This window comes from Sciurus carolinensis, chromosome 7, assembly GCF_902686445.1.
Source record: "Sciurus carolinensis chromosome 7, mSciCar1.2, whole genome shotgun sequence".
In the NCBI taxonomy this organism is placed as follows: domain Eukaryota; kingdom Metazoa; phylum Chordata; class Mammalia; order Rodentia; family Sciuridae; genus Sciurus; species Sciurus carolinensis.
This window is the reverse complement of record NC_062219.1, coordinates 36,610,491-36,637,426: the sequence shown is the minus strand read 5'-3', so window position 1 is coordinate 36,637,426 and position 26,936 is coordinate 36,610,491. Positions and strand designations below refer to the sequence as shown.

The following is a 26,936-nucleotide window of genomic DNA, read 5'->3' as shown; positions in this document are numbered from 1 at the left end:
CAGGTTAAAATAAAATTAGGCCTAAAAATAATATTGAAATTAGAATAAGCAGTGCTATTTTAATTTTACAAGACTATTTCTGGATAAAACAAACAGCACAGTTTATATTTTGATCAATTTAGGGCAAGGTTCTATGGCAATTCATTCCCTGATTATTAATATAGTTTTCTGTCGGGGTTCCCGGGACCCCCAGCCTTGGGCACGGTCATGATGGCGCCTGGCACTGAGCCAAAAGCGGCCAACTATACAGTAAACAACCAGCGAATTCCAATGATTGGCTAGTTAACGATGTGATTAGAGCATGCCCCCCTCGTGTACCTATTCTATGCCTGCAGCTGTCCACGCGTTTACCTCGTGTGCTCTCCCCTGATTGGTTGAAGTGTATATAAGCTTGGTGGGTGGAGGAGAAGGGGGGCGAAGAAGCTGGGAGTAAGAAGAAGCTGAGAGAAGAAGAAGCTGAGAGTAGGAGAAGAAGCGAGGAAGAAGAGTGCGAGCGAGGGCGTGAGCCGAGCGGGAGAAGCGGAGCGGCCGAAGCAGGCGAGAGTTAAGCAGAGGAAAAGAGAGCGAGAGAAAGAAAAGAGAGAAAGGGATAGAAAAGAGGGAAAGAAAGGAAGGCTGTGCACAATAAACTTCCAAAGCTTCAGACGTTTGTCGTGTCTCTCTCTGCGGGCAGAGGGAACGCGATAGTTTTCTGTCTGCTCAAAAATATACTTAGTTTAAAAATTTAATGCAACATAAAAAAGATTATAAAAACCTGGCTGTATTCCTTTGTTTGTGGGAAAGGCAAACTAACAAACCATATTAGAGAATATCATCAAGATAAATTATATTGGTAAAGGACGATTGGCTAAAAAAAGCATATAACTCATGGAACCGAGTCTAAAATTACCAATTAAGAAATCATGCTTTTAACTTTTAAGTTCAGCAATAAAACATGTGAGTACTCTCTAATTACTAAAAACATGGGTTACAAAATGTCTAATGCGACCCAAGAGTCACAGCATTTATTCTACTTTGTAAGAATGAGATAGAAATTTTACAGAGTTTTGAATCCATGCCTAGGCTTCCCATTTTTATTATTCAACTATGAATCAATCACTCCTGACCATTCTGTTTTGCACAAACAAATGTTGAGTGTATATGTGTGTGTGTGTGTGTGTGTGTGTGTGTGTGTGAGATGCATGGGATGGTGGTAAAGAGTTTTTGCGTGTATGTATTAGGGCACTCTGCCACTTTGATCAGGCAAAATTCAAACATAATAGCTGAGATGGTCATGTTTGATTACCTCAAACATGTCAGAGTACATTCATCATAAATAAGTCTCAGTCTTCTCCAAAATTTTGGTAATATGGGAATAACTGTACACATAGTGTTTGGATTATGTTAACTGTTTCCTTCAAAGTCTGAGGTAAATGTGGGTAAAGGGTCTCACTTTCTCTTTAAAGCAACAGGACAAAACAGGGTTGAAAGGTTTCCTTTCTCAGATTGGGAGAACTTGAAATAATATTTCTAGAAACTACAGGATATGAACCTACTTTTATAGCAATCTCATACTTGGTACTCACCAAAAGGGACTCTGAGCATAATGTTCAGAACTTGAGGGAAGTTGGGAACTCCTGGCTTTAAAATACAACCTGTTTTCTGAAACCAAACAAAAATGCAGCCCTACTCTCAAGCTAGTCAAGAGGGTTTTAGGAGGGGATAGAACCTTCCAGATTCCCTGATTAAAACCCTTTAGAGATGAGAGTGGAGAGCTGGAGAGGTAAAAGGATTCATTGAGGTAACAGAGAGACTAAAGCCAGGACTTAAAGTCCAAGATTCTTGATTCTCAGTTTATTTTTACCTCAATTCACTGAAGAACAGGCTTTGTGCCTACATGCCTTCATTCATAAAAGGAAAATTTGAAATGAAATATCATACACCAAAAGAATATATTATTATTATTAGAATATTGCCATTTGTAGACTTCTGTGTATAATTTTGCTCAATCAGAAAATACCTTCACACTTATAATAATGATCATGAATATACTGCTAAAGTAGGTGAGGGCGTCTTACAATATTAATATAAATATTTGTCCCTATTACTTAATTATTCAGAAATCAGACAAAGTGTAGTTCAGTTACTTGGATTATAACAGGATACAAAAAGAATGAGAACCTGCCAACACCTAACAAGGGCCTTTATTTAGACTTGAAGATATGAGCTGGGACCCACTTTTGTATTCAGGCTTATGTAGATCATTTATAAATAAATGCAACAGGTAGTACCCATTTTCAAATATTAGAAAAACAAAAGAGCTAGTAATGGTTTGTAAGATGCAAAATGCCCAAATCTATAATCAAGTGAATTTTACCAACAGGCAATTGATATAAAGTGACATGGATAGGGAAAATTTTTTTTTAACATGTGATGAGAAAAACTTCAAGGATTTGGTGTAGTGGTCACTTTAACATCACTGTTTTAAAAGAGAGGACAACAGAGGTACATTTCATTTGATATTTGGATTCTTCTCTGAAGAATAAAAATTTTGTTAAAGGCAAGCTTTTTTCAACGTTAACCATATTAAGAGAACTTAGCAGATTTCTGAGTCCAATTCAAAATTCAGTAATCTAGGGAATATTGTAAGAAAATAAAACATTCCTATTACATAATTTCCTCTTTTGAAAATAATGAAATATCAGCATACCATCTTCATCAGTTTGAATAATTGTCTCCTCACTCTCCTTCCTTCCTTCTGGATTGGTTAGGATCATCTTAAGGCTGACGTTGGTATAAGGTGGCAGATGGTTCACAACATGCTGAGGGGCTTTGGGGTCCATGTCCAAACAGTCTGCCTTGCTCTCATTGTGACCACGAAAATAATGGTAGCAGATAGTGACATTGAAAGTGTGGCAGCGAGTAATGTTGTAACCCAAGGATTCCCAGTCCACAGCAATGCGCCTCGCTTGTATCTCAGCAATCTTTAGAGTCTTTGGGGTTCGCATAGGCTCTGAAAAACAAATCAAAGTTGCAGACAGCTGTCAACTTTACCAAAAATGATCTGAGAAAAGTAACACGCTGAGCATTACACAGCATATGCAAATTCAGCAAAAATGGAAGTCATATTTTGTTTTCATGTATTTAATTTATTCACTGTCTTATTCTTGCAATTTTCAATCAGGTACTATGATTTACTGATAAGAAATAAAACGTATGGTAACAACAATCCTTAGTACCCAGGAACTTGGCAGAAACAGAAAAACCTGGAAAGGTGGCTGCAATGCCTTTATTGTTGTTGCTGTTGTTCCTCCTCAATTCCCTGTTGTTCTCTTCTTTGGTCATTATTGAGCAAGTGAATTAGCTAATACATCATAATGGAGAAGAGTCAACATGTTCTGCTCTATGATTTGTCATGTCACTAAGCTATGGTGTATACTAATTAGTCTAATTGTTAACACTAAACTACCATTTACAAAAAATGACACATTAATTAACATTAATTATTTCAATAATGATGTTGTTCATCAAAGCAAAAAAAAAATCTGAGAAAAACCTACAAGAATACATGTGGACATTAACATTGTCTTCTTTTCTTCTTGATCTCTTTCTGACTTTTTCTAGAAAACACTCAGTTCTAACAACCCATTCACTGTCATACAAACCAAATTGGGAAGTGAATTTCTATTCAACTGGAAAATGCTGGCAGGACTGAACTCTCCGAAGACTGGAGTCCATCCATCACTGATTCCCAAGTGTATTCTTTCCTCATGCAAGACTAACTTTAATCGTCTAACTTAATCAAAATAATTACTCTATGAAAGTCATGGCCCTGGCAAAGGCTACATAGTAAAGAAACCAACACACAGAAAAACTTTAATACATTGATTTGACGAAACTAAAGGTCAAGACCAAGGTCAGGGCATTGCTAGTGCCTCCCTTACCACACTAAGGAAAGTCAGCTCTTGTTAAATGGAAATCAGGAGGGGAGAAAAAGAAGAAAAAAAAAATACAAAAAAAGTCCTACTTGGGTGTTTTTATACATTTATATTTTTGAGATCAGAATCTCAGTTCTGTAAAAGTAATCAGCATGTTACACAGATGGTGAGCCCAAACTGGGAATCTGGTTCAATGTATTTAATGTGGAATCTGAAATAAACTCTGGTGGCCATTTAATTTAAAACCTCAAAACAACAAAAATCTACATACATAAATGCAATTTAAACTCTGACAGAATCTAGTACTTGGGTTTCAAATGCTGTTTGCCAATCTTAGGACCACTTACAGCACCCAGGCTCCCAACTGTTGTTTCATGTGCTACGTTGAGCACATATATAAGCTGGAAGAAAGAGGCTTTCCAATTATTATGTGAAACTGCATTACATATCTAACTCTAGGCTAACATTTTCCCAACTGGACTTAAGAGTGAAGTGATGATACTTTCAATTCAGTCTTGTTAGACTGAAGATGCAGCTTTTGGTATCATTTTCACGAGCTAACCAGGCAGTTATAAACTGTGACTTGCTGCTGCTAGGTAGCAGCCAGATCTTACTCAGTGGCCACATTTAAATGGTGCACACTGTTCTTTAGGTATCCAGAATGAGAAGGTAAAATTTTCCATGAAAATACCTGGAGTATCTGAATGAACAACTGCCAAACAGCAGTGACAGAAAACACCAGTAAATATTTACTCCTCTGTTTAGGATGTTTTTGGTCTAGCATTTATGTTTATTTTCATAGAGTCATCATTCTGAATCTGACATTTCTCCTTCCTATGACTTTCTCTACTTCTGAGTCGTCATCCTCTTTCATCAGTCTTTACAGCTCATATCACTACTCAGTTTTTATTCTAAAATCTACTTAATTTTAAAAGCATACCCACACATCTGTAAAATAAGAATGTGTAGCTCTTTATTTTCAATTCCTGCATATTCACAAGTCAGTAACAATTACATTACCTATCATGGGGAAAACGCATAGGGCTCACTTTGAAATTTTTGTTTTGTTTTTATTATATATATAATATTTATATATATAATATTATATATATATATTTAGATATTGATGGACTTTTATTTTATTCATTTATTTATATGTGGTGCTGAGATCGAACCTAGTGCCTCACACAGGCTAGGCAAGCACTCTAGCACTGAGCTACAACCCCAGCTCTTGCTTTGTGTTTTTAAATGTTGCTTACTTTGACAATCAGAGTGAATTATATTAAAAACTCATTTAAGATCAAGAAAAAAGTAGCTTTATTAATCCTATATGTATATATAAACTATTACCATAATTTCAGTGATCGATACTTTATTAACTCACTTTAAAAAAAGAGTTTGGGAAAGAAATATTTTTCTGAAATGAAAATAGTCTTTTAATACAGTCGATATGTTACTTATAACTCATATTTCTCTTTATGGATCAAACAAATGCTGCAAATTGCCCTGTTGATGCTAAAATACTGCTTTAAACTTAATTGCATTCTCATCTTGCACCAATATTTAGAAATATAAATACAGAATTAACACATACATAAAGAATTAAGAGTTACTGTATAATTATATTTTCTAATTAGAATGTAACTTTTAATTTTTTTTTAACTTCTGTTGAGGTGCAGCCTTCTCAAGTGTGGTATGTATGTGTGTATGTGTGTGTGTGTGTATGTGTGTTTGTATGTATACATATACTATATACATATGCATATGTGTAGATTTATGGATGCATAGGTAGTACTTACAGTATATAGTATACATATGGTGTGTGTATATATATATGTGTATAGTGTGTGTGTGTATATATATATATACATATATACATATATATGTATGTATATAATACACAAACCCATATATGATAGGGTCTTTACCTTCTACCTCCTGTGGATTCTATTAGGGTTAACATAGGGTAACAATATGCATATGGGTTTTTATAAACAGTATTGACTTCATATGATTTTACTACTATGAAATCCATTCAAGGAAAATTTTATCAAGATCTTAACAATAAAATTTCTTTTAAAATTTTTATTTGTTTTGTGATACATGACAGTAGAATGTATTCTGACACATCATACATACATGGACTACTTCCCATTTTTTGTGGTTGTACATGATGTGAAGTTATTCTAAGAACACAGGAAAGTTATATTCGATTCATTCTACTATCTTTCTTATTCCCACACCTCCCTTCCCTACGTTTCCCCATATTTAAGCCAATTAACTTCTATTCTTCTCTATCCTCTCCCCTGGCTTATTGTGTGTTAGCATCTGTGTATCAGAGAGAACATTTGGCCTTTGGATTTGGGAGACTGGTTTATCTCACTTAGCATGACAGTCTTCAGTTTCATCCATTTACCAGTAAATGTCATAATTCCATTCTTCTTTATGGCTGAGTAATATTCCATTGTGTATATACACGTTTTCTTTATTCATTCATCTGTTCAAGGGCACCTAGGTTGTTCCATAAATAAAATTTCTTAAATTCCTCACTTTAACACAGATTTCTAATGCTTTACCAATAACTACATTTTATTTTAAGGTAAAATGCACAAACTAAAATTTTAACTTTCTATAAGAATAATTATTTGAATTGACATTGAATAACTGAAAGCAGAAATATATTGTTTGGAAAGTACTCTGCTACATAAAAGCTTGGCATCAGCTGTATCTTAGGATTGAATGATTTTAAAGAAATGGCCTAGCAAGGGGAAATGCACATGGAGCAGTAAATAGTACTTATAATAACACAGCAATGGAAATACTCTTCACAATGGCGAAACAATGGAGACCACTCTCATCAATGCACAATGGGTCCATTGTTCTTGGATTTACCAAATGTTTTTCTCCTCTTCGACTTCTTGACTTTCATTTTACAACTTTTATTGAGTATTCCATATACATGATTTCATATAACAGTACTTTCTCCAGTGCACTCACTTTCCTGCTAGAATAGAATTTGAAGAAAAACAAGAAATTGAAAAGAGTTGTAGGGAAAAATTTCATCAGAAACTTGGGGAGAAACGTAACAATAAAAGAACCTTAATGCAACAAGTGATCATATAAAATGTTTAGATCGAATAGATTGTCTACTAAGAATACTAAGCCTTATGGAAGGCACTAAAGCAAAATACTATATTAGATCTCAAGGAGCTCACCATTTCTTTCTTTAAGGTGTTAAAACAAGAAAAAACTCTCATTCTGTGTGTGTGTGTGTGTGTGTGTGTGTACATATTTGATATAAGTGATATATAAATGGGAAATGCTATGGCAATCCAAGAGGAAGAAATAACTTCCACCTGAGAATTGGAGAATATATTTGTATTGTATTTGTATTGTATTCATATTGTCAGTAAAAAGAGGCAAGATCTATAAATACAATTTGGGTAAATAATACAAAAACAGGGATTTAAGGATCAAAATATAAAAAAGATGGATAAAAATGTAAAAAACTGATTAGAAAAAAAAACCCAATGTAAGCCCATTTTGTTGCTGTATCTTGTAAGAGAAATGTAGCAAAGATTGAGCAAACTCTGGTAAGAGGTTGAACTTGAGGGCTGGGGTGTAACTCAATGGCAGAACACTTGCCTAGTACATATGAAGGTACAATCCTCTGCACTGCATAAAAATAAATAATAAAATAAAGGGAACGAGGGCGTCGGCCATTTGTTTCCTGGAGGACATGGTGCTCCTAGGGTCCAAAAAATCAGCGACTTATTTCAAGTTTTTCCTGTTTCTTTTGTCCTCCCTTTAATTTGTCGGTAGAATACAGCTGAGTCACAAGAAGCAGCAGCAACTGAAGCCGTGACGCTGGTATTGTAATAGAGATTTTGATAACAAAAAGATCCTCATATACCACCAAAAGGCAAAGCATTTTAAATGCCATATATGTCATCAGAAATTATATATAGGACCTGGCTTAGCTATTCATTGCGTGCAGGTGCATAAAGAATAGATTCTGCACCAAATGCAATACCTGGGAGAACAGACATAGAATTGGAAATATACGGTATGGAAGGTATTCCAGAAAAAGACATGGGTGAAAGACGGCAACTTCCTGAGCAGAAAACCCAGGAGAGTCAAGAAAAGAAGCAACAAGATGATTCTGAAGAATATGATGATGACTCTGTAGCCTCAACTTCATTTCAACCACAGCCTGTTCAACCTCAGCAAGGTTCTATCCCCCTGATGGCTCAGCCAGGACTGCCACCACTTCTAGGAGCACCAGAAAAGCTTTCAGGCACACCTCCACTAATGCCAGGTGTTCCTCCTCTGGTGCCAGGAATGCCACCTCTTATGCCTGGTATGCCACCAAGTCTCTCCGCACCACTCCCTCCGCCCCCAATTCCACATCCTGGAATTCCTCCAGTGATTTAAGCACAGGCTGTGTCAGCACCAGGTATCCTTAGTAGACCACCTGCACCAACAGCAACAGTACCTTCTCCACAGCCTCCAGCTACTAAACCTCTTTTCCCCAGTGCTGGACAGCCTCAGGCAGCTGGGTAAGGACCCGTTGGTACAGAGTTCAAGCCTGTAAATGGTAACCCTGCAACAACTACAGAACCCCCAAAGCCAACATTCCCTGTTTATATACAGTCTACAGCTTTAACCACTAGTACAACAAATAGTACTGCAGCAAAACCAGCAGCTTCAATAACAAGTAAGCCTGCTACACTTACAACCCCAGCGCGATCATGCATTGATCCATCCAGATGAGGATATATTTGGAAGAAAGAAGGGCATAGTTACCTAAATATCAGTGTAATCTTCCTTGGACAGGAAAGGCCCTGATAGGCAACCCACCACTTAGACCACTTGGAGGTAATATGCCACCACAACCAGGCATCCCAGAGCAGCAAGGCACGAGACTCCCCCAGTGCCACCTCATGGTGAATGCGCTATGCCTCCACATGAACGGGGACCACCAATGGTATCCCCTTACCAAGGCAGGCCTGCTGGACCTCCAATGGGAATAAGATCCCCTGTAATGTTGCAAGGTGGCCGTTACTGATCTTGCTTCATTCAGTTTAATAGGTTTGGAGATCAAACCTTTTCTCAGCTTGCACTGTTTATAAAGCCAAACTTCCATCAATAAGGCTCCATTGGACTTTAACAAACATCATCAAGAACTATTGGACATTTATTTTACATGGGAAAAGTTATTTGGAATAACAAAGCAGGAACTTTTCCTGAAGTTGCAATTTATACTGTATGGCTTCTTTTTCATGTTTCATCTAGGTTTTTAGAAGTGAAGTACAGTAAATTTGATTCGTTAAATTGTGAAGGTGTTGGAATTACGTGAACATACCACCTTAATAAAGGCAAGTTCTGCAAGCTTACATTGCTATTTGTAAAGTTATGACTTCACAGCATTTCAGATGCTGTTGGACTTCATGTCCCCAACCTAGCTTGGTGAAGGCTGTAACTGTTTCCAAGTACCTGTACATTGGAAGTCTGAATGTATAACAATATTTAATATATTTAGAATTCCTCATGTTGTGGGGTTTATTGACCCTTGAAATTTGACCCACAAAAGATCGAAAGATCATATGACTTTCTGTACTGTCAAACTTCCTCGTAACAAAATGAAAGAAAAATTCATGACTTTTTATTCATAACCCAGCTGTGGACCACTGCCTGAAAGGTTTGTACAGACGCATGCTACGGTAGATGTCCACATAATAAAATTCATAGTTACCAAGGCAAAAGACATAAAAATAAAAGTAAAGGTATTGTGTCTACCTAAAACATACAAAAATTTTTAAAAGAGGGTGAACTTGATGATCTGATAGATTATGGGAAGTCACTGAGGGTGTCTCAGAAGGAAATTAATAGTCAAATAGTTGCTTTTGAAAGAATAATCTGGAGGCTGTTAAGTGTGGAGACACTGAGGTAGAGAAATCAAAAGATTTCATTGTGTTAGGGGAGAATCAGGGGTTAAGTCAGAAGGGAAAGAGCAGGAATAGACAGACTAGGTGGGACTGATGTAGAAGAAAAATCAAAACACTTGATGGCTACTTGGATTTGAACTATGTGAATGGATACAATATAGTCAATATATTCAGACTGAACAGTTGAGAAAATCATGGTGCTCTTAAAGGAAAGAGAGAAATCAAGAAGAGACACAGACTGAGAGATGAAATGACCCAAGAATTCAGTATTATTTACTTATTGCTCTTTGGTGACCACCAGGATGTGTACTAGAACCTAAGAATACAAAGATCAGTGTCCTAGTCTAGGAAGCAAAGCATACAAGGTATATTTAGACTCATATCTGTGTTAAATAACTTGTAGAGCATTCTGGGGAAAAAAAGAGGTCTAAGGCAGTGTCCATCTCAGAGAAAAGAGGAAGAACAAGAGGGAAGATGACTGGGAGCAGAAGAAGAGAGAGGAAGAAGAAAAAGGAAAAGGAGGGGAAGAAATGGAGGGGGGAGAACAGTAATGGAGAGAAAGAGTAACAGACAGTGCTTACCAGAGAGCAGAAGAGTGAACCTGTGAGTGGGAAAGGGAAGAGGTTCTTAAATACCTGTCACGTTACAAATTCAACTGAGAGGCAGAGAGAGTTGGCCTACTTTAATTTAATTCTACCCTGCCCCATATAGATGGACAAAAAAAAAAGAATTCTAAGGGAAGTCAGTCGATTTTTCTAGAGACCTATTAATTCAACAATAGACATCAGTATCAGAAACCAGATCTTTAGACTGTTAGGTCAGCATCCCTTCTTACACAGAGTGGATCCTGTCAGGGGCCATCCCAGGCTAACATCTGAGCCACATTTTACAGGTCCTCTTAGACAGTTTCTAGAATGTTATTTGTGCCTCCACTACAGTGGCATTCCCCACCGATAGTCTCTTCTATTCCTGGCACTCTTTACCACACAAGCAGACACAGAAGAAACAGGACATCACCAAATAGCTTTAAGCACATGTGATGCATTCACATTGCTTTAGGATGTGAATTTAACAGTCCGTTTACTCTCATACACTTAGGTATTTTTCATAGCTAAGAAATTCAATCTATTATATTTGCGGCTAAATTTTCTCTATAGTTCTACCACTACTCTGTAGCTGTCTCTCATATTTCATCAATAAGGGATCAAGGAACCATGAAAACCATGCAGTCTAATCTCTTAATTATATATTCAATTAAAGTGATTATGCTAATTAAGTAGTTATTTCAGTAATATTAAAATAATTTTTAAAAAATATTTATAACTTCAGTTACTAGATTGAGATTGATCTAATAAAGTCCCTGAATAAACATTTTGAAAAAACACTGAGGCTCAGAGTGGTAAACTGTCCATAATTATACTCCATGTACTTGTCTTCTCAAATATTGGGAATGTTGTGTGTTATGAATGGCACTGGATACATCAAACACATGGAATCTGAATCTCTAGGGCTGAAAACCCAAATTAATTTTCATATGTGAGAGAAAACATCTTGAATGGTTTCATTCTTTATTTAGGAAAATGTTAGGAGATTATAACATAGGATTAAGAGAAGAGCTTATCTATATATCCAAATATAGATAAATATCCATATATTTACATATGGACATATAGATCTACAATAGTAACTGGAGGAAATTCTGTGAACAGTTAATGTCAGAATCCTCATTCAGAAGGCTATGAAGACTAGTTCTGACCTCAGCTTAAATTTTGTTTCTTTCTATTAAATTAGTCTTGCATTTTTTTCTATAATGTTTTGCTTCTACTATATATTTTAAGATTTATTACCCTAACCTGTATTAAACATGGGTTAGCTATATTTTCTTACCATTGCACCCCTTCTGCTACCAGAGGGAAATATATATATTGCTAAAGATGTCAATATAGTTGTGTGAGTGTGTTTCAAAAGGAAAGAACAAAAGAACCGCTTAATAAAAAGTAAGAATTCAAACTAGGGAGCATGAAAGTATTTTGTAGAACTCACCTACATTGTTTCTTTATTCTGTACCATAATGCTGACTCATATAGGAGAGAGAACATGAGCAATAACTTAACTTCAGGTTGGAGATTCGTGAGTCAGGAACAACTCAAAGGTAAAGATTGTAAAATATACACCTTGAAGTCAAGCTTTCTCTGATGCTTCCAGTTGTTTGGGAATCTGTGTTCAGTACACACATTTATCCAACTTTCTCCTAAATCATTGACCAGGAAGTTCAGACTGGGCAAAGTCTAAGACATGAGAACTGAGCAGAGGAATTAAGAAGCTGCATGTGTTGTGACATATCACACTTGAAGAACAGGGTGGGAGGGGCAGAGGGAACTTTCAGGCCAGAGAACTGGAACTAGAAGAAATCTAGTCCTTTTCTCATTCTACTCCTTTGCTGATGACTCTCTAGCTCTCTTCTTATGTGTCCTGTAAACATATGTTGAAGGAAAGTGGCATGAGGTTCTCTTCCACTTATTCTTTTCCAGCAAATCCTAGGAAAACACTTACCTACTAAATTAAAAACACACACACACAGAATGATAAATGTCAGCATTAGATGGGGTTATCTCTGCCAAATGTTGATCAGCAAGGTTTACTAGCTTTTCTCAATTCTTTTTAACCTTTTACTCTCCTATTTCTTAGAGGGCATAGTGAGATAAGCCAAAGTGAAATCAAGATGACAAAAAAAAAAAAAAAAGGAAGAGAAATTTTTCATTCAGATCTTTAGCCATTAGTACATAATTAGTAAGTAAATAAAGAAGTGGCATATTGATCCCTTTACTTAAATTCTAAATAGATGAAGCATGGAATTTATGCTTATAATAACTTGTAAGTCAAATATTTAACCCAACCTGATAGGGAAATGAAGAACTACTTGATAATTCTCCAAAGGTTAAAAAAAGTAAAGGCAGCATGGACAGTGCCTTTGACTCCGAGTCACCTCTCAATAGCAGAAGATTTAATAAGTACTTCCAGATAATGGATAAAAGAATTTGTTTTATTTTTTTGGTTGATAAACAACACGTGACAGGATAGGTCAATATCCATGTCCTTTTGTAGTGATAATCTCCAGTTATTCTGAAAGAGTTGTGAAAATAAAAGCTTTAGCAGCTACAAGAGAAAGGAGGGCAGGGATCATATTTCCCTCAAATCAGTTTTTAATGATAAAACTTATTATCCAGCTGTCAGTCAGAGAAAAATAGAAGATATCCCAAAGCACGAGCTAAGAAAAAAAGGAAGATCTTGTCAAAGATGTACACAAACTAAGAACACTGAAGCATGACAGGAGCGTCTTGCTCCTGGCTGTCTTTTCATCAGAAATCTTCGCAGCTGACTGCAAAAAAACACAATTTCCATTCCATTTATCGAAACAAATGCAAGGGAAGTGAATTTTCTGGCTGCCAGAAAAAATATTTGCTAGTGCAAAATAGAAAAGAATTGAGGTAAAATTTCTGAACACGTGTGAATTTCAACAAATAAATACATGGTGGGAAAATGGTGCCATACCTTGGGAAAAGAACAGCTTCAGATCTTTGGAAGGTGCTGCCTTTTACCTTTAGGTGCTTTGTATTTTTATTCTTTTCTCATGGTGGGATTGAGGCTGATCAAGGTTTTACATTTCACATCTTTTCAACGTTATGGCATCATTAGTAATGCCAAATAGACTTCATCCATGCTCCCAGGGGTCAAATTGAGTTAATGGTAAGCTGACGAGATGACTTGATTACTACTGTAACATGAGGGAGCCTCAGGACCAGGAATAATCACAAGCCAACTGTCAGTTCTTTTGGCTTTCTGGCTGAGTTGCTGAAGTGACATGCTTGGACTCGGGGGATGTTCAGCGACAGAGGGTGCATGGCTCACTCAGCTTTCCCGCAGAGTTCCAGTAATATTTACCCAGTGCCATCAGAACCATACTAAGGACATCATTACATTAAGCCAAAGCAAGTCATTGCCACTACTCTCTAGGGTCTTCCTGAAGTTCAGCAGATAATTCTAATAAAATGAATGTGGAGTCTCTGTACAATAATGCCAAGGAAATAGTTTGATTTTTAAAGAATAATATTACCAAAGTGACATAAGAAATGAAAAAGGAACAAGACAAAGAAAAACATGATTCTTGTTGCAAGGAATACTTCCAATGCATGTCTTCTCATGAGACATAATTCTCAACGTATGGGCAGCTGAAAATTGGGGACCTTTTAATGTTTCTTAGTTATATTTTTATGTAATAATATTAGAGTGTGTTGGAGGAAACACATGATTATAATCAATGAGTTCACTTTTATTAATCTGATTACAGATTAAAATTATGTGTTATTTAAATAAAACAAGATATTGTCCATGCTAGTAGAACATAGAAAATAAAGAAATTTTCTTAATTAATAGAAGTAAACAAGAGAATATTCTACATCTGCAGAAGCAAGTTTTACTTTTCTTAAACTTATTTAGCAACAGCATTAAATTATAGACACAAAAATGATAGAGAATTTGTATGTAATCCTTTAAAATATAATATGTAAAACTTCATAATATGTAGCATAACATGTAAGGTGACTTCAGTGATGATAAAATTTGTAAAGAACATTTTAAATGCTTTCTTAAATCCCTTCAATCCAATCAGTCATTTAATCAATCAATAAATTACCCATATCTTAGTTTGTTTTGAAAAATGAGATAAATATTTTGTATCCCAAGTAGTGTTGGCCTATACACAGTATCTGCTTGGCTAATTTAACCTTAGGAATAATAAAGCAGATGCTTTCAACGTGTTTTAAGCTCTAGAGCTAATGAAGACAATGTAAAAATCCAGGTGTCTTCTGTGGGATTTAGGATGACTCCAATTCATTTCTTTTTGTATTCACACTGTTAGCCATGTAACTTTGCAATTGGTCACATCAAGGAAATGGAACTATTTCCCCATCCTGTGATTTTGGCCTTTCCTTGTAATTATTTGCTTAATAGAACGAGGCAAAGGTAAGTGAGCTAGTTTCTGTCCAATGTCTCAAAAAGTTCTATGCTCTCTTGCTTGTTCACATACCTACTAGAATGTGAGCCACACGTGGCACAGGGCTAAGTTGCTACAGTTGTGCCAGCATCTGCAAACCAACCGTCACCCACCAGATCTGTAAGCCAACCGAGATCATCAGAGGCTCTCGCCAAACACCCCATAAGTATCAACCACATGTGTTTACTCTGTGCCACCGACGAGACTGATGCAGCAGTTATGCCAAAATCCTTCATTTAATACACTATAAATTATCTTAGTATTTACATGAAGTTTATGTCTACACAGAAGATATCTACACAGAAGAGTACAATGATCTAAATCATTTTTTTCTCTACTAAAGGGTTATGCTAAGCTGCCATGAGCTTATTTAATATTCTGTATTTAATAATAAGAAATATTTACTAAGTACTGGCATATGGCAGACACTGTTTTGTCTGTTTTTTGCTTTAAAACACAATTTCTTAATGCATGTATTTTTTGTCTGTATTTTCTAAATATTCTTTGAAGGGTAGTTAATTTTTTCACAAAGACTAATATGTGTTAGAATGTAATAGCAATTCTATGATCAATAAGACTCATCAATACCTTCTACTAATGTATAACAATTCAGAAAGCTGTTTACCAGTAAATTGTTCCACCATTGCAACATATCATTTGTTAAAGCATTTTCATTTTTATATCAATACGGGTTTGCAGGTGTATGTAAAAGTCAATCTGCAATGTGGTTTAAATTTCTTTACTTATGAATGGACAGGACTGAGAGAAAAAATATACCTTTTTTTTTTTTTTTGGTACCAGGGATTGGACCTGGGGCACTTAATCATGAGCCACATCCCAACCCACTTTTTAAATTTTATTTAGAGACAGGGTCTGGATGAGTTACTTAAGGCTGAGGCTGATTTTGAACTTGTGATACTCCTGCCTCAGCCTCCCAAGCCCCTGGGATTATAGGCATATGACACTGTACCAGACTGAAAAAATAATTTCTATGTCTTTTCATTCAAACAACTCTTAGCAGTGCTTAGATGCAAAATAATACCTTTTTTTCAACTATACAACTCTTTGAAAACATTTTATATCTGTCCTTGAACAAGTCAGTCAGTCCATTCAAATTAAGAAAATCATTATAAAGAAAATTATTTAATGAAATGTGAGGAGGACTTTAAGTGAGGCTCTCTTATGATATGGGACTCTCCTCCCCAAATCCAAAAATTAACAATAAGAATTACATTACCATGATATTCCAAGAACATAGCTTGCATTTTGCTCCTTAGAAAGATTATGATTTTATTACTTTTATACAGGTCTTCATTTCATTCCTTCTAGAAACTTATTAAATAGACTGAATGGCTTTTGCTCACATATCTGAAGAAAAGGGAAAGCTTCTAAAGTATAACAGAAGCAAGCTATACCATGTAAGTTGCAAAAGTGATCACGGCTACTGATATACTTCAACACGCCATTTGATTTTATAAAATGCAAGTGCCTGGTATCATGCTTGCTTCAGGGGAACAAGAAGAAAGATAAGGACTGCAAGGATGATGATTATTTGTCTATTTCCTTTTCTGAAGCCGCCATTTATTCTACACTTTCATGCATGATTAACAGCTTGCGAATCCTTCACATGTAATCAATACTTGCGAAGTTTTATATTAGGTTTAGAGATTAGACAGCCTTGATTATAAATTTTATCGATTTATACAGCTTAGCTGCAGAAATCCCTGTACATTTTTCAGAGATTAAATTAAAAGGAGATATATGGCCTGCACATACTAGAAATGCGACTAGTGTGATTATAAGGTGTGACCTCTTTATACTCATTCCTCTAGATGAATAAAACCCATCCAGTGCACTAAAACATGAATCAGCACGTCAACAAGCATCAAGCTGAGAGGGTAAACACAGGGAAAATGTGACAAAAGGAATTACAAAACTGCTAGGAAACCTGCCTAGGACTATAATTAATACAGGCAACTTGCAAGGATTAATTGCTTCAGCTCATTTGTAAATTAGGAAATTGACAGAGATAAGAATAATGAACTCCTTGACTCGTTCTACCTGGCAAATCTGAGCCTATATTAAAACTGAAGATTCACAATCTCTCTTGAGATAAAGGAATGACGATGATTTTTTTTAATTACCGGAATAAATATGGTCATTTTAAAGTTAGCAAATAACCTCGTGACTATAAAATTCATAACCAAATCTGGTTTATGAATGCTGTCAACCAGGACATTAAACAATTAAAGTGCTATCATATATTTTATGCACACTATTTTAAGGTCTCAGATTGTCCAGAAAAACATTAGTGAATATCTATAGACTCAATAAACATTAGGGTAGACTAATATTTTCAACATCAAAATCTTACTTTTCTCTTTCATTTTATATTATGGATTTTTTGAATATTAGTGCACCTTTTTTTTCCTTCAGAAATATCTTATGATTCAAGTTGATTATGTCTTAGATCTGTATAAGTTTTATATGATAAGGCATATGCCAGAAATAAAGGTGGTTCATCTGATGTGCATCCTGCAGCATTCATTTATCCTTGAAACAATACTCAAAAATATGTTTGAGAGCATCACTGCCTCCAGTCAGTCTGTAGGATTAGTTAAATGTTCCATTATTATTTATATTGGCCTTGATGGAAAATTAAATCCACTTAAGTATATAAGAAAAAAATTAACATATCAGTCAATATTTGATGCAAGGTATTTGATGCAAGGTATTTTTCTGCTAAGATCTATTAGAGTGTTCAAAGAGTTCCACAGGAATAGAATGCAGACAATGCACGGAAATGACAACCTCGGCTGGGTGCAGAGACACACATCCAGGTTCTTGGGAAGCTGAGGCAGGAGAATCCCAAGTTCAAACCCAGTCAGGGCAACTCAGTGAGACCCTGCCTTCAAATAAAAAAGTAAAAAGGGGTGGGGATGTATGTAGAGCGCCCTTGGGTTCAATCACCAGTGCTACCGGAAAAAAAAAAAAGACAACCTAGAAGACTGATTTATTTCCTCAAATGTCCTGGTAAAACTACAGTTTGAAATACTATGTTCCTAATTCCTGCAAATATTGTCAGAAGAACAGTAAACAAGGGAGGCAGGTGTAAAGTATAAAAGCACCGGAATTATTTTATGTTTGTTCTGTACATATGCTACTTTAGTAATCACATTCTTTCCACATCCAAATCTGTATTGCCAGTTCCAACCCATTTCTTGAATCTGGCTCTAATTTCCTAACAGCCTGTAGATTTCCATCTGGATGCTAACACACTATATCATTTAAAACAAGATTCATTATCTTCTTCCCATAAATGCCTCATTCTAACTTTCCAACTTCTCTTAAGGGTTTCAGTCCCCAGACTAAAATTTTGAAGACATCATTGGCTGCTCTGTTCCCCGAATAGTTCTTCATCTGTGCCAGCTCTATTTACTACATCAGTTCTTAAAAGCACTAGCATTCTTTGGTAACTCTTAAATTCAAACCCTAATTTTTACTCCCTTGAACTATAATGAATTCTTGCTACTCTCAGTATTTCTAGCGCATTCTTCACCAGGACCTTGCAAGGCACAGCTTTGATTAAATAACTCCTCCACTCAACACATTTTGGAGGTTTCCTATTCTGAAAAAATAAAACCTAACTCCCTGTCCTAGAACCCAAAGAACTAAAACATAATGTCTACTTTATTTCAGCTATCTCATCCACTGCCCTACATTCCTGTCAATCTATTCATCAGATACCAAAGCTAATGTAACACTGGCCAATGTAAGTACCACTGTCCATTTCATCATCTAATTAGAATACATTCTCCAGTAGATCTTCCTGTTTGAACTATTTCAGTGTTCAGTTAAAAGTACACTATTCCCACAATGAAAGCTAAGAAGCCTGACAATGCAATAAGTGAGCACTAATTCTCATCTGTACTTCCATTAAGTAATTTAATGCCTAATGTTATCTACTCATTTTGTGTCTGTGTGCTCAGTTTCCTATATTCATGTGTAAACTTGAAATCAGAAAATATGCCCTGTATAGAGAGAAATAATTCATATAAACTAAGCTGTGAAAAAGCAATGCTCAATAAAGCATTAAAATAATTAATAAGCAAATACATTTGCAATATATAGATTTTTTAAAAACAGAATAAACTCCAAGATCAGTTTCTATTAGACACTTAAGTATCAAGAACAATTATCTTCATCAAATATTTTCCAAGTAAATACAAATGGACCAGACAAATGGGTTTTTAAATAGGGCAGACTATTTGCTTAGGATTTGTTAAGGTTTGGCTATGAGGTGTCCCCCAAAATCTCAAATGTGAAACAAAGTAAAGCTGTTCAGAGGTAAAATGATTAGATTATGAAACCTGCAACCTAATTAGTGAATTAATTCAATTGAATGTATTAACTGGGTGGTAGATTTAGGCAGGTAAAGTGTCACTGTGGATGTGCCTTTGGGGTTTATATTTTGTCCCTGGTTGGCTGAGCTCTGAGCTTCCTGGTTGCCATTATCTGAGCTGCTTCCCACCATGATATTCTTCCTCACTCAGGCCTTAATGTATGGAGTCAGCCAACCATGGACTGAACCTCTGAAATGGTGAGCCAAAGTAAATGTTTCCTCCTCTACATTGTTCTTGTTGGGGCTTTTGGTCATGCAGCACAACACTGAGTACAACAGAATTCAAAGGTAGATGAAGGCACAACTATTTCTCTTGCCCAACTTACAACTGATGAAGGCACAGACCCACGAACTGATAAGTTCTATTTTTCATGTGGTCAGAATAAAACACTGTTGGGACAAAGAGGTACATGACATTTAAGCTCTTATGATAGGAAAAATAACATTCTTCACCACAGACATAACCATCAAGATCTTTTCCAAATGACAACTGGGTGTTTTTATTGGGGAGGGCATTCCAAAATAACAGGGCTGCAAGGAAATCTCACACAGAGTTTAGACAGGGAAGAACTTCCATCCTCACTGTCAGTAATTCTTTACAGCTCTATTCTTTCATTACAAATGAAACAAAGCATGCATGGAGAAGGTGAGCGCTTCAAACCTTACTCTTTAGCTGGACTTCTGCCTCAACCCTAGACTCAGAGTTGCTTACCAAACATCTCAACATGGTTGTCTAATAGGGGTCAAACAAAAATATCCAAATCTGGGCTAGTGCTATTCCATAGACTGTTTCTGGAACAGTCTTCTCCATCACAGAAAAACAGCTCCAAATATTCCAGCTTTTCAAGGCTGAAAACTTGGACTTACCCAAAAGCTTTCCTTCATCTCATCCTTACATCATTTCATCAGTCAGTTCTTTTCAACCTCTAACCTCTGTTTAGAATTTGACCATGTAAACATGAATGCTACCACTGCTATTTTTTTTTTTTTTTTAAATCTTAGCCATTATCACCTGGGATAGCAGTTAGTCAATCTGCCTAATTGGAATGCAATTTGCTTTTTCTTTGGCTCCTGGTTGCAGTTGTCAGGAGAATCCTGACAAACTTGCCTACACAAATCAGGCTGGAAGGGAAAGTCCTCCCAATGAGTTTCCAGGTCCTACACATTCTGCCTCTCACCCCACCAGCCTTGCTCATGACACTCCAACATGCCATCCACATTTCCTCCCTCAGGCAGGTCCTCTGCACTTGCTCTTCTCCCCGTTGAGAACGTTCTTCTACTAGAAGACCACAGGTGTCACTCTTTCACTTCCTGCAGGGCTTTACTCAAATATCACCTGAATGATGCTCTCCTTGACCATCTCTTTTAAAATCTATCCATTTACTTCTTTTTCTCCCTAGCATTTGTCATCATTTACTACCACTTATATTTACCTACTCATCTTTAATATTTTATATCTTCACAAACTAAAATGCTTGGTATACAATTATTGTTCAGTGAATATTTGGGCTGGGAAATGACTGATTGGATCATGATATGAATTACTGAATCCTTGCATCTTCTACAGACAGCAGGTTCCTGGCAGAAAATGAGAAAGCGTCACGTTTTTGCTGATTGAAGATTGTACTTTAATAACAGAAAAGCCACCAATGAAATTCTGTGGCTGAATTTAGTTATGAGATTTAAACAACTGACCAGACTCATCTTCCTGAAACAGCTTTGAAAGCTTAAGAAACAAAGAAATATTTAATTGTGAATAACAAAAATTACTGGTCCAACTCAAATTAGGGAACAGGAAAAGTTTACCACAGACCTTTTGAAAAGTAAGATGGAAAATCTTTGAAAAGAAGGAAGCATACACTTAAAGATGGAAATTTATAGGGTACTTAAAACATTTTATCTATCATGAAAAACAGACCAGATTAGTGATAATTCATTTTGAACTACCTTCTATTGTTTTGATCTTTCAAGTACTTTTCTTATTTTCTCAACTAAAAGAGCAAGTTTCTTCAGGGCAAGGAACATATTTACTACTTCACTTATTTTTTATTCAGTGCTAAGCATAGGGAAAAAAAGCAATGAATATATTAACTTTAAGCAATTCTACCCTAAAGGATGTGTTATGAAATCTAAGGGCTTTGAACATAAAATATCAAAATAAACCTCATCAAGATAGAGGAAAAAATACAATGAAGTCGATGGATGCTATTTCACAGCATGGGAAGACAGACCTTTGGTGCCTTAAATTACTTGATATTCCAGCTTACAAATTAGATATCCTGCATAAATAGAGTTTAATTCATAAACAATTGATTTTGCTTTAGATTACACTATGAACATACGGTGCCATTAAATGCACATTAAACTTCTTTTCCATTTGCATAGAGACCTAAAGAGTTAGTTCTTTAATTAGAGCCTGTGTCATTAATGTTTTACTATGAGTTTACTGTCAATCATCCTCTCTGATTCCTGGGCTGGTGTTCCTTTGTGCACTACTTTTACTTTTTACTGGCTTGATTATTACAGTGGCTTAAAACAAGTTTCCAGGACTCTACATGTTTCTACACGACAAAAACATTTTATTTTACCAAGTATAGCCACACCAGGAGGCTAGAGTACCCCATTGTTGAGAAGACCATATATTCATATGAACAAAGGGAATAGGTTGTGGAATCAGACTGCAGGTAACTTAAGTGCAAATTATTTAACATATATGCACACCAATTCCAAATTCATAAAATAAAGAAAACAGTACCTTCCTTCGAGAGTTTTACCAGAAAGAACATAAGATGCTACATAGAAAATACTTAAGACGCTACATATGAAGTACTTAGAAAAGTACCTGGAATACATTATGAATAAAATATGGCTATGAATTTTATTATGTCATATATTTGTGTTCATCAACAATTAAGATTACTAATGGCTCAGCATTATGATTTATGAGAATAAAGTCCTTGAAGGGCTTGGGAAGAGTTTTTTCTTTTTCTTTCCTTTTTTTCATTTTCTTTCTCCAAACTCAATGAATGATATGTCATTTGGGCTATTTATCCATTCTGTTCCCCAGGAGGATGGCATGAGCATTAATTTTTAGTTTTTGAAATGTCAAGCAAAATAATTTTGAGGAAAAAAAGCATGACTTTCTGTATTATTCTGCCCATTTCAAGTCTCTGAAGAATATGTGTATTGAATACTAGGGAAAACATCTAACTTGAAATAAAAACAGCACTAACATCTAACAGAAATCTAACAAATAGAAAACTTTACAAAAGAGTAAGTTATGCCACTGATCACAAAACTTTTCTACTAAACTAAATCCCTTGGGCATACCCACTCATTTTCATACATGAATGCAAACTGTCTTTTTTTCTACAAGTGAAGTTTTCAGTATATCATTAGATGTTAGCACTAAATATTTCAAGAATTCTCATATTGAATGTAAAAGCTATAGGGAGAATCTTGTAAAACTTTTTGTTGTTTATCTTGTAAGAGTGGGAGCAGAGCACATTTCTAGCACCAAATATCATGATCAAACTATAGCTATTTATAATATTCCAATATTTTGTAATGCAGTCTTACAATATTAGAGTATATGTTCTGCATATGTAATAAAAGTTTGGTAAGTACAAAAAATAGAGGGCATAAAAATTACTTTATGAATTCTTTCAAACTGAGGTAAAAGAAATAGTTACATAGTTTTAATTTTTGAACTGTTCCAAATTAAATTGAATGTGTATTGAATAAAGAATATTAAATTCAGAAATTTATAGATAAACAGACCCAATTAAGTTAATATATGTAATTATACTTCATCAATAAAGACTATTGATGACTTGCTAGTATGTTTTGTCTATTTGCTTTTAGGAAACATTTATAGCAAAAATGGAGGGTCTTAGGTAAATCATAAAAAAAAATAGTACTTAGCAATTGGAGTATGACAGTTTCATCTATTTATTTGTTTTGTGAATGCATACATTTTTAAAGGGAGAAATATAAGTCATTCCTCTGGTTCACCAAATACTAAAGTACACCAGAAACAAATACATATTTTGGAAACATTCTGAAACATTTCCCCTACAACAGAAGGGTATATTAAGTTTTTGAGCCTTGTACAATGCAAAAGTGATGGAGAAGTAAACGGTCTTTATTCAATATCTTTAAACATTATTCATATTCAAGTAAAAATATAATTTTAAATAAAACAGTGATTATTTTTATCAAAAATTTAAACAAAAATGAAAAGGGTTAATAGTATATCAATTTCTCTTGTGTTATACATGTACCATTCCATTGCAGTTATTTTAAAAATGTAACAAAACGTTTGTGTTAAATCATAATTCTGTCAACAATTTGGAAATGAGGATATTTAAACTTCTCCAGTAGAAAACCTGATTCTTTCACTGTGGATTGGCATCATTGGGCAAAGGCTCACACTGAGGCCTATAATTGGGATGGCAACTCCTGCTGAACAAGACAGCAGTCCCTTACAGAGGCACATGCTAGGGACTGTACCACAGGAGTCCTCAATTTTCTCTTTGACACAATTGTATGCTTTTGCCTTTGTCAACAAACTCATTATGGCAATTTTCCTTTAATTTCAAGTGGATATGAAAAAGATCTCTTCACTGCTTCGACATTGAAATAAAACCTTAAAACCAAAAAGTATGTGAATATTTCTTTAAATTAAATTCAGTTTTCAAAAATTCATAAAGTAATGTTTATTAGGTCCTCAGATTTTTGTACTTTCCATAAAAAATCGTTTAAAAAAATCACTCGAAATTATTTATTTCCAAGCACATTCTTGGCTGCAGAAATTATTTTAGTGTCAACATTGCTTAAAAATAAGTTCAGAAATTCTCCATAGTGCTAAAATGATGAGCTGATTCAGTTATTCTAGTGAATCAAAAGTAGCCAAATAATTAAAAGTTGATAAAGATCAATAAAATAACAAAAGATGAAAAATTTTGTAACTCTTTAATATAATTACCAAGTAAATAGAGATAAAAAAAAAAGGTAGAGGCATCTAACTCATGTAATGCATGCTATGGAAGAAACTTTAAGCATATTATTTCTTTTGATGTTGACACACACTCTGAAAGGCAAGTACCCTCCCTTTGACTTTACAGAAAAAGAAAATGTAACTAACGGGAGATTTAGCAGAATTCCAATCCAATTTTGACAGATATAAAAAAAATCCTCATGATCTCATATCACCTAATTATCTCCCAGAGGCCCAACGTCAAAGTATCATTACATTGGGGACCAGGGCTTCAACACACTGGATTTTTGAGGGACCATAAAGATTCCCTTCAAATACATAGAAAATGATTAAAATATACTAGAACATTAAAGAAAGTTAAAATCACTCGTATGTGCCAATAGTTACATTTAATTTATACTGGTATGACAGAATCATCATCAGAATTAAGTTGAAATGAACAACCACATCAGCCTTCTAAATGTGCTCCATGATTTCCATCCTTGCTCTTTTTCAAATGTTTCAGAAATCTGAAACTAAGATTAATTGTGATTTTCAATGTAACCCACTTATGTTCTTAATAATTATTACATTATTAATGGCTTGCACCTGCTGGTCCACTTGTCTCATCGATCTTATTTTTCGGCTGTGTGTATTATTTACATTTATTAATTGTGCTTTCTAAATTGTTACTGCTTTATTACCATGTAGCAACAATTAAAAATGTATCAATGTCTTAGGATTGGGCCATCAAAATCCAAAAATAGTGATAAACATGGCCAGGTCTTTAATGTAATAAACAAAACCTTAAGTGACAAATTAACATAAAATGTCAAAACATAATATGAGTCTATGCTCACACAAGCAGTGATAAAAGATAGGAAGAAAATGCAGCTAAATACTTGACACTTGGATATTCTCACATCAATGACCCATTCATTTCTGGATCTCAGTGTATAGTCTGTAATAAAATATTTTCAAATAGTGGCTCGAATCCATCAACACATTTTCATGAGTTTCAAAACAAGTTGAATAAACTCTGTGTAAACCAAACATGTTTTTATAGAATACGTGAAAAGTAATGTTTTCCATGGTGAAATTGATAACTTTAGTCACCAAAAATGAGCAAGGATGAAAAACAGAGACTTCGAACTATTTCTCCTAGAATCGAAAACACATATATCCACATTATTTGTGAGAGGCTTGTAAGGTCACTGAGAAAATTAATGATAATTATTATGCACTCAAAAATTCAGGGAAAAACTATTGGCAAAGTGTCTACCTCAATGAACACTGTTCAACACTGCAGACTGCCAACATGGAAGAATTACACAATGTGCAAATGCTTGTCTCCTGGAAGTAGTTGCAGACATTTTATTTAACAGTTGAATAAGCCACTGATGCTCAGAGGACCTGCTCTTGATGGATGTGTGGAATAAGTAAAAGTTTCCACAACTTTCAATACCAGTCATCCCTGAGAACCAGGACTACTGATGCAGGGAAGAGGCAGGGGAGGCATCACCAAAGGAACACAGATATGTATGCAGAAGGGAAAGCTGGCACTTTGAAAGAGAATTAAATAAAACTCGAATGTCAATACATATATTTTTTTCATTTAAGAACAGCCAAAGAGTCAAGCATAATACTCCTTGATCTGGATTCAGTGTTGAAATAATAAAAATTGTGAATATAATCATCTTATAGTTTCAGCACACTGAGGAAAGAACTGCAGTGAATACAAGACTTTCACAATCAGAAGTATGCTATCAAGGTTAACAAACTCACATGTGTTTCAAAATAAAGGTGGAGATCAACACATTTCTTGCTGATATTGGTCATGCTACTAAAGACCATTTCAATGACTTGAAGTGGCATACTCAAAGAATAAAATTTCTGCAATATATTCAATTTACAGAAGAGTCTAAATCTATCACATCAGGGTCCCAAGATCACTGTATTTAATTTTGAGGAACAGAAAAAAATTTCTTAAGAACACTGAATAGTGGGACAAATGACACAATTATTGCAAGGTTAATTCTATTTCAATACAATGGCTTTCTCTGTTTTTAGAGGAAAATATTGATGTCACACTGGTAGGCATATCTGAAAACAAATCTAATGCTCTAGTGAAACATGAAAATATGATTTTTATTCCTGAATGCAACAAGAGCTTATGCTATGTCCCAAATTAAAACACTGAGCCATCTAGCTTCTAAGTTAGCCATCTTTGGCAGTTTTCAAAAAGTGAAATGTCTTCCAGTGAAATGTCATCTTTCTTGGTTTCAAAATAGATCCAAACTTCCAAAACTGCCCAGTTACCAAATACTTTCTAGGGATCACTCTCATTGGCCTATAATTCTGAGTTAGTACTTTTAAGTTAGAACAAAGAGGAAGAGAGAAAAAGTAAGACCTAAACCTAGAATTTCAGTTGTCTCTCCAAATACTCACCTTAATACTGGATAAAAATAATAATGAAAATTGCTATTAGCGACATCATGTTTTTGATATGAAACAAATATTATCATTTTAATTTGAAATATAGTTTCACACAAAAAAAGCTACCTATGACTGTGTTTTCAAATTCCATTAAACTCTTTCATGTCATTCATAAGATCTCAAAATCATGAAAAACACAGAC

The 26,936-nt window shown here is 35.1% G+C and overlaps 1 protein-coding gene and 1 pseudogene across 8 annotated transcripts in view; one reads left to right on the top strand and one right to left on the bottom strand.

Moving 5' to 3' along the window:
* Positions 1 to 26,936, bottom strand: part of Ptprk (protein tyrosine phosphatase receptor type K) — a 547,068-nt gene that overhangs the window by 130,702 nt on the left and 389,430 nt on the right. For all 8 annotated transcript variants that reach the window (XM_047559457.1, XM_047559451.1, XM_047559450.1 and 5 more), the window contains exon 8: positions 2,690 to 2,992. In XM_047559457.1, coding sequence (XP_047415413.1) covers positions 2,690 to 2,992 — 303 coding nt within the window. The remainder of the gene's footprint in view (positions 1 to 2,689; positions 2,993 to 26,936) is intronic.
* Positions 6,748 to 8,985, top strand: LOC124988421 (BUB3-interacting and GLEBS motif-containing protein ZNF207-like; annotated as a pseudogene).